At 41.7% G+C, this 13328-nt stretch overlaps 1 protein-coding gene across 2 annotated transcripts; it reads left to right on the top strand.

The window, feature by feature from the left end:
- Positions 1-498: 498 nt before the first annotated feature.
- PCDH18 (protocadherin 18) lies at positions 499-12539 on the top strand. Of its 2 annotated transcripts, none has more exons than XM_084884232.1 (4): positions 499-3350; positions 4074-4162; positions 4253-4416; positions 10559-12539. In XM_084884232.1, exons 1-4 carry the CDS (start codon positions 876-878, stop codon positions 11224-11226), a joined length of 3396 nt encoding a protein of 1131 aa, XP_084740358.1. In that variant the 5' UTR covers positions 499-875; the 3' UTR covers positions 11227-12539. The 2 variants fall into 2 exon arrangements, with proteins under 2 accessions (XP_084740358.1, XP_084740359.1); XM_084884233.1 differs by having other exon boundaries at positions 500-3350; positions 4077-4162.
- Positions 12540-13328: the final 789 nt, after the last annotated feature.

The raw sequence follows: 13328 nt of genomic DNA, 5'->3' as shown, positions 1-13328 counted from the left end.
TGTGTGTGTTTCTTCTGTAATTTGTCTCCCCTTTGTCGCGGCACGCTCAGAGAAAGTGCATGCAGGAGAGGGGAGGGCGGAGGGAGAGGGGAGGGAAGGGAGGAGAGGCGCAGTCTGGGAGCTGCTTCCCACCCGGCTCTCCTCCTTCCCGCGCCCCCGGCCCTCGCCCCCCTCCTCCTCCGCGCCCCCCTCTCCTCCTCACGCCCCCACCTCCTCCCCCGCCGCCGCCCTCCCTTCGGGGACTCCATCGGCTCGGATTTGGAAGCTCGCTGATTGGCTGGAAGCGGTTCAACACACGCCGGGCCAGAGCGCTTTGTCTGAGTTGGAGCGAAGTTGTAGGGTTTTCAGACCAGAGTCAGCGATCGCGGCTGAGGAGTCTGCAGCCGAGCGGAGACTGGGAGGAGGAATCGCCGGGGAAGGACCAGCCGCGGAGGCTCCTGCCACCCGGGCACCCACCACCCCGCACCCCAGCACCCCGGCACCCGCCACCCGCCACCCGCCACCCGCCCTGGATGGCTCCGGAGGACGCGCCGGGAAAGCCGCGGAGGAGGAGGTGACGCTCGGATCCCGCCGGCCCCGCGGACGGACACACAGACCGCCCGCCAGCCCAGCCCGAGGCGAACCGAGCGCCCGACTCCATGCCCACCGCCCCGGGAAGGCGTGCCGCGGTGTGTATCCCACGAAAGTTTGCGGGCGGTGCCTTGCTGCGGGGCTATCTCTGAGCCGCCTCCAAGCTGCAAGCGCCAGATGTAGCTTCTTCGCTGTAAGTTGCCGCCAAAGGGAAGTTGGGGGAATTGCTTTGCCGCGGTGACACTCGCGTGGTGGTGGTGGAAGGAAACCCCCTCCCTCCCCAGATACCGATCGGTGTGCGCCAAATGAATGCCAACATGCACTCCAGACTCGTGTTTGCGCTCCTGGTGGTGTCCTTCCACCCCCAGGTGCTGGGCAAGAACCTCAGGTACAGGATGTATGAGGAGCAGAGGGTCGGGTCCGTGATCGCGAGGCTGTCGGAGGATGTGGCCGATGTGCTCGCCAAGCTGCCGTACCCTTATGTGCGCTTCCGAGCCATGCAGAGGGGCAACTCGCCTCTGCTGGTGGTGAACGAGGACACCGGGGAGATCAGCATAGGGGCCAAGATTGACCGCGAGCAGCTGTGCCAGAAAAACTTGAACTGCTCCATAGAGTTCGATGTGATCACCCTGCCCACCGAGCACCTGCAGCTCTTCCACATCGAGGTGGAGGTGCTGGACATTAATGACAACGCCCCCCAGTTCTCCAGACCCCTCATCCCCATAGAGATATCCGAGAGCGCCGCGGTGGGCACTCGGATCCCCCTGGACGGGGCCTTCGATCCGGATGTGGGGGAGAATGCCCTCCACACGTACTCGCTCTCGGCCAATGAGTTCTTCAGTATTGAGGTCCGGACCAGGACGGACGGGGCCAAGTACGCAGAACTCATAGTGGTCCGGGAGCTGGACCGGGAGCTGAAGTCCAGCTACGAGCTCCAGCTCACGGCCTCCGATATGGGGGTGCCTCAGAGGTCCGGCTCGTCCATCCTAAAAATCAGCATCTCGGACTCCAATGACAACAGCCCCGCGTTTGAGCAGCAGTCTTACATAATACAACTCTTAGAGAACTCCCCCGTGGGCACTTTGCTCCTAGATCTGAATGCCACCGATCCAGATGAGGGCGCCAATGGGAAAATTGTGTATTCCTTCAGCAGTCATGTGCCCCCCAAAATTATAGAGACTTTTAAAATTGATTCAGAAAGGGGTCATCTGACTCTTTTCAAGCAAGTGGATTATGAGATTACCAAATCCTACGAGATCGATGTTCAGGCTCAGGACCTCGGTCCGAATTCCATTCCGGCTCATTGCAAAATTGTAATTAAGGTGGTGGACGTTAATGACAATAAGCCGGAGATCAACATCAACCTCATGCCCCCTGGGAAAGAAGAAATATCTTACATTTTCGAAGGGGATCCCGTTGACACGTTTGTTGCACTGGTCAGTGTTCAGGACAAGGACTCTGGGCTGAATGGAGAAGTAGTTTGCAGGCTTCATGGACATGGCCACTTTAAACTTCAGCAGAGTTATGAAAACAACTATTTGATCCTGACCAATGCCACCCTGGATAGAGAAAAGAGATCTGAATACAGTTTGACTGTGATTGCTGAGGACAAGGGGATGCCCAGCCTCTCTACCATAAAACATTTTACTGTTCAAATCAGAGATATAAATGACAATCCACCCCACTTCCAGAGAAGTCGATATGAATTAGCCATCTCCGAGAATAACTCGCCAGGGGCATTTATCACCACTGTTACAGCCACAGATCCTGATCTTGAAGAGAATGGGCAAGTTACATATACTATTTTGGAGAGTTTTATCCTGGGAAGCTCCATAACTACATATGTCACCATTGACCCGTCTAATGGAGGCATCTATGCCCTCAGGAACTTTGACCATGAAGAAGTGAGTCAGATAACGTTTGTAGTTGAAGCAAGGGATGGAGGGAGTCCGAAGCAACTTGTGAGCAACACTACAGTTGTGCTCACCATCATCGATGAAAATGACAATGTCCCGGTGGTCATAGGGCCTGCCCTGCGCAATAATACCGCAGAAATCAACATCCCCAAAGGGGCTGAAAGTGGCTTTCATGTCACAAGAATAAGGGCAATCGACCGAGATTCTGGTGTGAATGCTGAACTCAGCTGCTCCATAGTAGCAGGCAATGAGGAGAATATCTTTATAATTGATCCACGGTCATGTGACATCCATACCAATGTGAGCCTGGAGTCTGTCCCCTCCACAGAATGGGAACTCTCAGTTATCATCCAGGACAAAGGCAATCCTCAGCTGCATACCAAAGTCCTTCTGAAGTGTATGATCCTTAAATATGCAGAATCAGTGACCAGCACAGCAAAGACCCCAGCAAGCCAGGAATCTTTGGATGTCTCCATGATTATAATTATTTCCTTAGGAGCAATTTGTGCAGTGTTGTTGGTTATTATGGTGCTGTTTGCGACCAGGTGCAACCGAGAAAAGAAAGACACGAGATCCTACAACTGCAGGGTAGCAGAGTCAACTTACCAGCACCACCCCAAAAGGCCCTCCAGGCAGATTCACAAAGGGGACATCACATTGGTGCCTACCATCAATGGCACTCTGCCTATCAGATCTCATCACAGGTCGTCTCCATCCTCATCTCCTACCTTAGAGAGAGGGCAAATGGGCAGCCGGCAGAGTCACAACAGTCACCAGTCCCTCAACAGTTTGGTGACAATCTCATCGAACCACGTGCCAGAAAATTTCTCATTAGAGCTCACCCACGCCACTCCGGCTGTTGAGGTAAGATCATACACTGTACCAATTCACTGACAAAGTAGCTGCTAGTGCACAGAAGTTGTGTAAGTGTTCGTTCTGGGGTGTTTTCTTTAATAATAACAGTACTAACAATATGCAAATTAAGTAGAGTACAAGTTTCATTATGCATATGTAGTAAGTACACACATCTGAGCATACTGTTTCAAGTTTTAAAGAATTTACTTGAATGCATAATATTGAAAATCAAATGAAGCTCACAAAGGACTGATTAGAATCCCCATACTTCCAAGATTAAGATACTGGAAGCAAAAAAAAAATAAATGGACTTGCTTTATTGTCATACCTCCTGTGGTCTTTACAAAAAAAAAAAAAAAGGCCCAAACAAACAAAAACCTGAGTTGGCATTTTTCTGACATTATTTTAACTGCATGTGTTAGAATGGTGTATGTTAGAGTATTTTTCTATGAATTTTTATAATGGAACACTTTAAGCTGAACTATAAAGAAAATAGACTTGTATGTCATTTATAAAGGAGTCTTCTTTCAAAAAGGTGCCCGTTGTATTAGATCATTCACATCTCTCTGGGATGTGTTCAGGAATATCAGGTGGCTAGCTGCAGAGTCTGCCACAGCTCAGCACATGTAAGTGTTTAAAAGGGAGAGGGCATGTTCACTGTTTTTCCTTGCTGAAGGCTTGTGAGTACTGGGGTTTGTTTCCAGGAATCAGTTCTGTCTATTTGGTTTCCAGCAGGTCTCCCAGCTTCTTTCAATGCTTCACCAGGGGCAATATCAGCCAAGGCCAAGTTTTCGAGGAAACAAATATTCTAGGAGCTATAGGTATGCATTACCCTTGTGTTGCCTGTTAAGTGTCACATAACATGGATGCTAAAGAATAAAAACTGTACGTTCCCTGATTTATCTTTCTAGATATGCCCTTCAAGACATGGACAAATTTAGCTTGAAAGACAGTGGCCGTGGTGACAGTGAAGCAGGAGACAGTGATTATGATTTAGGGCGAGATTCTCCAATAGATAGGCTGCTGGGCGAAGGATTCAGCGACCTGTTTCTCACAGATGGAAGAATCCCAGCAGGTAAGGGGGTAGTGACAAGTGAATCCTTATTTTCACATCTATTATACCAGTGAGGTGTACAATTTCTCCCATGCTTATATTCTCTTTGTCCTTTGCACGGAGTCTCTGTAATCTGCACACTATTAGCAATGAATACAGACTAGAACACTTTGAAGTTATTTTCTTAAAATTCATGTGAAGCAGTTGGTAGAGAAAAGGAGTAAGCATGAAAGCTTAACAAGACAAGAAGGAAAGTCTGGGCAGAGAGGGATAGAAAACCACACTGCTTTCCTCCTTTCCCTACCCCATCCAGTACTGTCAGAGGACACTCTTGAGCAACTCTCTATAAAATTATGGGGTGGCTGTTTTCATTGAGACAGCCCATTTTGGTGCATGGTGAACTTGACTATAATTTGGAGGACACATTTCCTGTGATGGGAACCAACTCACAAAAAACAGATTAAAATATACTAGGAAATGGTATACTTTGCTCACTAAAAATAAGAGAGAAAATACATCTTTGTAGGTGGTATGCACAGAATATTTTTCACCACCTTTCATTTTGTCTACACTGGCACGCAAGAGAAACAGGAGTCCAAGAGAGGAATTGGTAAGTATACAGCTGGATGAAGGGAAGCTTAGTAAGTTATGAGCCACTTTCTCCCTAGCATCCATTCTCTCTAATCGTGCAGTAGCAACTCTCTGAACCAACTGGGTAAATACTGGCTATCATTGAAGCAGCCCTGTGACTAAAGGCTGTAATATCCAATCAACTCCTAGGAGCACATAGATGTTCCTTTGGCTACGTGTGTTTCTAAATTCTACTGAGTGTTGATCTGGTGACTGTTATTTGGTAAAGGAAAGGCAAAAGAAAGCTATATTATCCGTCTGAGTGCCATAAAATATCTATTTTCTAAATATTGTATAGTTCAGTAAGAGTTTTGGGACTAGACATGTGGGAGCTTCAGAGAGCCACAGAAATGCAAGCAAAATGAGTCAATAGAAACTCTAGCTCTTGTGGTTACTGGAGTGGTGGTAGCAGTAGCTGCAGGAGCCTTATATCAGGCACAGTAGTCACAGTAGTAGTTGCCAGTGATGTCCCCATGCTTACTCAGATCCATGGGTGTTCTACACTTGCACTGCTCCTCCCAGCACGTGGAAGTAGGAATTAGTAACAGTAGCTCATTGTTATTACATTAATAGATAGTGCATTTCTGGCAGGATGATGGATGTATGGAAAGGACTTCTGGTTACATATAGGGCTTGCCCACATGTCTTTGTTGTTGTGGTTTTTAATTCATAGATTTCCTGGACCAATTTAAAGAGAAAACTCTGGAAATATAATGGGATATAATATATGGTTTCAGACAACTTGCTAAAAGAGAATCAGTTTTATTGTTCTTACCCATGAAATGTATAGATGTGTGTGTGTATGTGTGTGTGTGTGTGTGTGTGTGTATACATATATGAAATTGCTGAATTTCCATGATTTTATGATACTGACAGAACTTTAATTTTGAATATTTGATTTACCAAATTACATTATTTCATAAGGCATAAAAGTAACTTCATGAGCATAATGTCAATATTTCCTTGTGTTATTTTTTAATTATATGAAGTCTATACATTGAAATTTTAATTTAGCAGCATAGTTAAAAAGAGAATAATTACCCCTACTTATATAAGCTAGCCATTTGGGGGCCTAAATGTTGCCTAAAGTCTTTTTAAATTCTGAAATTGTGTGATTCTAATACCTAACCATGGTCTAATTTAAAAAAAAAAAAAAAAAAAAAAAAAAGATCAAGACTTCTCTTTCACTCTTTCCTGTATTTTCAACCAGGTATGTTCATGACAGAAGTGTTATCTAATGCTTGAGTTAAAAAAATAAAAAAAAATAAATGTTAAAGAATAAAGACATTGGAGGAACAATAGGTAGATATAAAGCCTAGATATTAGTGAGTCTTGTATAGTGACTGACTTTAGACCTCTTCTAAGTTTATATTTCTTTTTAATTATATTATCATTATAATACCACTTAATATATAGGCAGCCTTTAAGAAACAATTCCATATTTATACAATCATACTAATCTAGATGTGTAGTGGGAGAGCTATATTGCTGGTGTATGGTGTTGTATGACAACTGATTGTGTTACAGTAGATACATTTCTGCATGCCTGACTACCTGCCTCCCTGTGGGGTGTGGTGGCAGGTATAGAGTATCAGGATTTCACCAATGATACATAAATCTGTTTTAAGCTTTACTCATGTTTGGCTAGTAGGGAAAGAAATACGCATATTAAGTATCATACAGAGATAACCATTCTTTTGTTATGACCATCTTCCTGATAATACTTCACCAATTTTCTGGTTAATTATTCACCCCAAAAGCTTCTGCCAGCACATTGGGGTATAAAACTTGTGTCTTGTGAACTTATATTCCCAGGAAATATCCGAAGTAGGAAAAAAGTAAATCCACTTCTGAATGCCATTAACAGAAGTCAGTGCAGTTTTGAAAGCATGTGTATTTTTAGGCCTTAAGTGTCTTATTTCAACATTTTTTTCTACATTAAACTGTGATCAAATATAGATCATGTTATGTTGCATTGCCTGCCAACAGGGTCATTTCTGGTCATTCTATTAATTCCCACAGACATCCTGCATTCTGAGCAGTAAAATCAGCGTACATTTTTGTCCGTTAGCTCATGTTTGTCAACGTATTTTCTTCCTTATTCATTCAACTTTGAACTACCGTACTATTCATATTCCTGCAAAATCTCCATTTCCCCAGTGTATTAGTTGCACCAGGGTGATGTATAAAGGCTTTTGATTTTGTGATGCTCCATCCTGGTTGAGCTCATTTCACTTTTCACCAATCTACCCTCCATGATTATTTAATTCAAACAGTCCTTTTTAATTCTGAGTTTTCTTAATTTTCATGGCTGGTACCCTAGTTCTGACCTTTCTGCATGGCTGAGTTACTGTGCAAGCATATGAACTGATATTCTCTCTCTTTAGTAACTCTTCCCTTTGCTAATCTTTCATAGAGTTTGAACACCTTTTTCATAACATTTTAATTTGTATTTTTGGTTCAAAATCAATAATTTACTTTTTTTTTGCCCAGCAACCTCTATGAAACCTATTTATCTTGGCATTCTAAGGTCAGTGAAATCCACTCCTAGTTTATTAACTCTCAAATTTGGCTTTTTTGGGGTGTCTTTTGCAATAGGTAGGGCCATCTCTTAGTATATCTTACACACCAATCCTTTGCTCATGGGCATTTCTACCTAAAACACTGGCTTCTCTTCATTTTGTCTATCATCTCTCAAATTTTGTTTCATGTTTCTCTTTACCGACTTGAATCTCTATGTCCACTATTTTTTCTTTTCTTGACATGCTCTCAGCATCGTATTTTGGCACTCGTAATTGGACATTCAGGGCCCTCCTTGCTCCCCTTGACTCAGAACTACATCTGAAACCATGTAAGGACACGTGGGAAAGGCTCTTCATGAGTAACTGATTGTTCACACACTAACGAATGGCTCCGAAGAAGTTAGGCACACATTTTTTTCTTCTAGTATTTGATGCTTACCTCCTGCTCTACCTATAAGTACAGTACAGTGACAAAATAGATAGTCACATAGTGGGAAAGAAGAGTTCTGTATGCCTCACGTCCTCCCCTCCCCTCCAGGAGAAATTGCACCACCTGGCAAAGCTTTAAAGGAAAGATCAGCCACTTACACCACTTTCCAATAAGTCCTATTCATTGGACATGGTATGGGACCTCTCTAGCACTGAATTACATGTGCACTGAAAATGTTTCAAATAACTGGGTCTCCAGGGAAAATACTGAAAATGTCAGGGGAACTGAAAGATGCCCTCTTCCCAACCCTGCCCTTCCACCTCCATTATTTTTTGCCATTTCTTCCTCCATGAAATTTTCTTTATCAGTTTTTCATATTTCCTGAATTTTTAAGTTTGTGTTAATTTACTATTTCAGAAGTAAAGCCCCATTTATTGTGAAGTAATAAAATAGCATTCCCTATTTTAAAAACACACACCCTTTGACGAAAGTAATTTGTAAACACGAGCTCATTTTAATTACCCAGGTTGTATTCAGGTTTCTAGAAATTTGCTCATACTCAGGATTCTTAGAAGCCTGTGTAATTTTTATCTCCTTTGTCATTAAACATTAAAATAAAATAGCCAATCGAATAATTAAGCCCTTACCACAGAGTTAAAGGCCAGGAAAATAAATGAAAGGTGTCATCAGGCCTGTTTTCCTTCTTTGTAAACAGGATGTGAATAAGACAACGCAGACAAGTCTCCTTTCCATTTTCAGAGACCTAGGGAATGAAGAAAACATTTCATTACCACTGCTTGGAAAACCTCACTGCTATTAAAGTATTCCAGTTACTTTCAACTCCCTTTGGTTTGTCCACATTAATTGCTGAACAATAGTTGATATTTTCAAGTTGTAATAAGGCATGAGGTTAGCACACCTAAACATGCTTTTATTCTTAAATCATCATTCCTCATGTAAGCAACTTTTCTTCACAGCAAAGTTACACAAGGATTCTCAATGTTTGCCCTCTTTCTCTTGGCCCACATTGACTCCTATGGAATCAGTAGTCATACTATCGCTGCATTTTCTTTACTTCATTTGTATTTTCAGCTTTTTTAGCAACCACACATTTTTTTCTCACTCACAATACTTGCTCTTATTTTCCTGGGTAAATATCCAGAAGTGGGACTTCTGGATAATATGGTAGTCCTATTTTAAATTTTTTGGTGTACCACCACTGTTTCTCACAGTGACTGCACCATTTTTGCATTTCCAACACAGTGTACAAGTGTTCAATCTCTCCTCATCCTAATCAGTACTTGCTATTTTTGTTTTTTATAATAGCCATCCTGACAGGTTTGAGGTGAAATGTCATTGTGGTTTTGAGTTCCATTCCCATGATGATTAGAAAATATGTAGTGAATGCTTATTCTCTGCAGACACTTTACCCAGTGCTAAGGATGCAGCAATAAACACAATAGGCAACTTGCTTCCTCTGACAAGATATTTGGCATTGTTCAAGAGTCATCCTTTTTAGCAAAAATTTCACAGGAAGAGAAATATTTCTTAAGTAGCCAAATCTATAGAATCATTTCTAAATATGTAGGTATGGCTGATAATGGTCCAGTTTTCTTTCAAATCTAAGAAAACTACTTTAGATCTTCTGCATTCTGTCATTTTCTCTAAAATAAAAATTGTGATATTAAAGAGACCTTATTGTCACCGAAAGAGATAGATTATTTTTGGACTATAATTGACATCTTCATATTTTCTGGTTGTTATGTAGTTTAGTTATTGTATTTTCCAAATTTAGAGATTTTTCTCCTCTTTATTTTCCTGCTTTTGTCATCATCTTTTCTTTCTATGAGTGTGGTCACTCACATTCCAATAGGACATCATAACAACTGGAAGAACTAATCAGTGGATTTTTCATATTCTTCACCTTTTGATGACTTTTCCATCTATTTGATTTTCAAACCAGATGTCTGGTAGTTGCAGATAATTTGCACTGCTATTTTAAATAAAAAGTCAATAAATAACCCAGGAAACCTTTAAGGGAGATCAATAATATAATGACCTGATAACTCACTATCTTCTCGATGCTTGCATTAAAGGTAAAATAGGCCAGATAGACCTCACTACCTAGAGAGCTATTCAAAGGTATTACTTGAGGATTATCGGGTTGCATTATGAAGTTATGGATTTCACCTTACAGCTCTGGTGTTCTTTAGAAGTTATGTTCAGCAAATATTTCATCACCCACACCTTTTTAGTCATTCTCATGCATAAGTTGTCAATCCATTTTCTCATTACTTGAGTAGCAGAAATGATATTCCTGAGAAATAGAGGAGTCCTAATCTTCCTTTTCTTATTGGATGAGCAAGAAAAAAATATATATATGCTGGGTCCATAAAACTAGCATTCAAATCAAAGCCATAATTATAGTTCATCTAATGTGTAAAATAATGGGTTGATATCAGGGTAGTAATTTAAACTGTCCCATTCTATATATTTTTTTAAAGTAAAATACATTTTGTCCCCAACATTTTTAGTGATAGTAAGTGTACTCATGAATCCCCATTGTTTCCCTTGAGAGCAGCCATGAGGCTGTGCACGGAGGAGTGCAGGGTCCTGGGACACTCTGACCAGTGCTGGATGCCACCGCTGCCCTCACCATCCTCTGACTATCGGAGCAACATGTTCATCCCAGGAGAAGAATTCCCAGCGCAGCCCCAGCAGCAGCACGCACACCAGGGTCTTGAGGATGACGCCCAGCCTGCGGAGTCCGGGGAGAAGAAGAAGAGTTTTTCCACCTTCGGGAAGGACTCCCCCAAAGAGGAGGACCCTGGGGACAAAGGCACGTCATCTCTGCTCTCAGAAATGAGCAGCGTGTTCCAGCGTCTCTTACCCCCTTCCCTGGACACCTACTCTGAGGCCAGCGAGGTGGATAGGTCCAACTCTCTGGAACGTCGGAAGGGACCTCTGCCAGCCAAGACCGGGGGCTACCCACAGGGTGTGGCAGCCTGGGCGGCCAGTACGCATTTCCAGAATCCCACCACCAGCTCTGGGCCCACCCTGGGGACCCACTCCAGTGTGCAGCCATCGGCTAAATGGCTGCCGGCCATGGAGGAGATCCCCGAAAACTATGAAGAAGATGATTTTGACAATGTGCTCAACCACCTCAACGACGGGAAGCACGAACTCATGGATGCCAGTGAGCTGGTGGCCGAGATTAACAAGCTGCTTCAGGATGTCCGCCAGAGCTAGGAGGTGTGGGCCAAGCGTTTTGGTTTCCAGGTACATGGAAGCAGGGGACGGAGAAAACCCTGAGAGAACTGGCATTGCCAAATCGTTGCATTTATCATAAATGTGTCTGTGTATATTGAATATTAAATACTGTATTTTCGTATGTACACAATGCAAGTGTGATGACTTCAATCTGTATTTTAAAAATACATTTGTATCTTATATTTATGTGTAATTTAACAGACAAATTTTATTTTTTTACTCCCATTACAAACATGTCTTTCCTAGTCACGTAGGAAGTAGCCACTGTTCAATTATGATATACTATTCAACCATAAAGTATAAAGGCACTGCTTAGACTAGTTACGTTGGGGAAGAAATTATTATGCCGTAGGAACAACCCCACTAAAGCATTATAGAATTCTTACTTCTATTAAGGGATCCAACTTCTTTTTCAATACTTTTTTATAATTAAGCATCAATAAAGATGTTAAACTTTTATTACTGTTGTTATTATTATTTTTACTGCTCTCTGCTAGTTCTGATAGTTCAATTCTCACAGCAAAATTGAAACATGAGGTGAAATGTTATTTCAGAACGAGGCAGTCTCTTTCACAGTCAATAATGAAAATAGGACCAGAGTCAATTTTTCCTAACTCCCAGGCCCCTGCTATTCCAGGAGATCATACCAGCCTGTTCTTGAGAATATTTCCCCTAAAGTGTGATTGTCTATTTATAATCAAAGTAAATGATGAATTTCATTCCATCCTCAAGAGATGTGCTCCAAGGAAATGGACTCTATCCTTTAAATGGGTAACAGTATGTATTCTAACAGCATGAAGTATTAATGGACAAAGGCAATTATGTCAGTATCCCTCGTGGGGTAGTAAATGTAATTGATTTATGCTAAAACTGCTCTATTTGAATCTTCCCCTCTCCGTTCACAATACTTGAACATTTTTATCTTTGCAATGTTGTTGTTGTTGTGTTGTTGTTGTTGTTGTTTTGCTACAGTATTCACTTTTAGCTTTTGTCTCCAGTGCATGATCTTATATTTTTGCTTTTATATTTAGTATAAGAACGTTTATAAAATTACATTTTTGCTATTGCAATTCTGTTTTATTTGTTGTGTGACAAATGGCAAACTATTTATTGTGCTGTTATCTCTCTGTGTGGAATGCTTTGGTAAAAGAGATCGTGATTATGATTGTTCTCATTTATGACCAGGTTTCTATTAGTGTTATTTCCATGAATACACCATCTTGATTGTACTCTCCAGAAAATATTACTGTCAATGAAAATAGAAGCAAAAAAATAAAGAAAAGCTAAAGAACTGTCCATAAAACAGAGTCCTATTCCTATATATATTTATGTTCAAAGGCTTTGCAGGAAGCATATCCTTCATGAGGAGATAATTCAGTGTTAGGTTTTGAATGATATGGGAACATTCAGCCTGCAGGTGTGTCTCTGGTTAAATTTGACCCATGAACCAGGAGGCCTGGGCACATGCCTCAATGCCTCAGTTGTGGGCTCAATCCCCAATAGGGGGCGTACAAGAGACAGCTATCAATTTTTCTTACCATTGATGTTTCTATCTCTCTCCCTTCTCTGAAATCAACTAAAAAACAAAACAAACAAACAAACAAAAAAAAAACCCTACACATTTAATTAAAAAAAAAAAAAAGGAACATTCAGCTGGGTTGGCTAACAAGAAAAACGCAATGGAAAAGGATTGAATTTGAGACCTGTAATGGGAATTAAAAGAGTCTACAATATTCCCAGTAGATTAAATAATTTAAATGCATTTGAAGTATAAAGAAAATGGAGCAATCATATAGTAATTGCTTTACCACTTTTTAAATTAAAAAAATATGTCTCAGAACATTTTGTACTAAGTTGTGTTGGGGGGAAAAAATGTACTCTTACAGTGTTTCTGTGGGGAAGAAAGAAAACTTACCCTGTAAGTTCTTTCAGCTAGTCTAATGATTAAATCTATATGAGGTTGATTAACAGGAGAAAATGATCAAATGTAATTACATATGTGTGCTTGGGAACCTCATCTACATAATGGGCCCAGAGACAGAAAGGGAAAATGAGGCGTATGTGACATTCTGAGCTCCAGA

Source organism: Pipistrellus hanaki (assembly GCF_964339955.1).
Source record: "Pipistrellus hanaki genome assembly, chromosome: 5".
NCBI classification, from domain to species: Eukaryota; Metazoa; Chordata; class Mammalia; order Chiroptera; family Vespertilionidae; genus Pipistrellus; species Pipistrellus hanaki.
The sequence above is the reverse complement of the archived record's forward strand: the minus strand, read 5'-3'. Positions and strand labels throughout refer to the sequence as shown.

Bases quoted from the DNA above. Each gene is read 5' to 3' on its own strand.
- PCDH18 (XM_084884232.1), top strand. From the start codon at position 876: ATGAATGCCAACATGCACTCCAGACTCGTGTTTGCGCTCCTGGTGGTG. The intron at 3,351-4,073 runs GTAAGATCATAC...TTTGGTTTCCAG, and splicing joins ACGCCACTCCGGCTGTTGAG to CAGGTCTCCCAGCTTCTTTC. The intron at 4,163-4,252 runs GTATGCATTACC...TTATCTTTCTAG, and splicing joins AAATATTCTAGGAGCTATAG to ATATGCCCTTCAAGACATGG.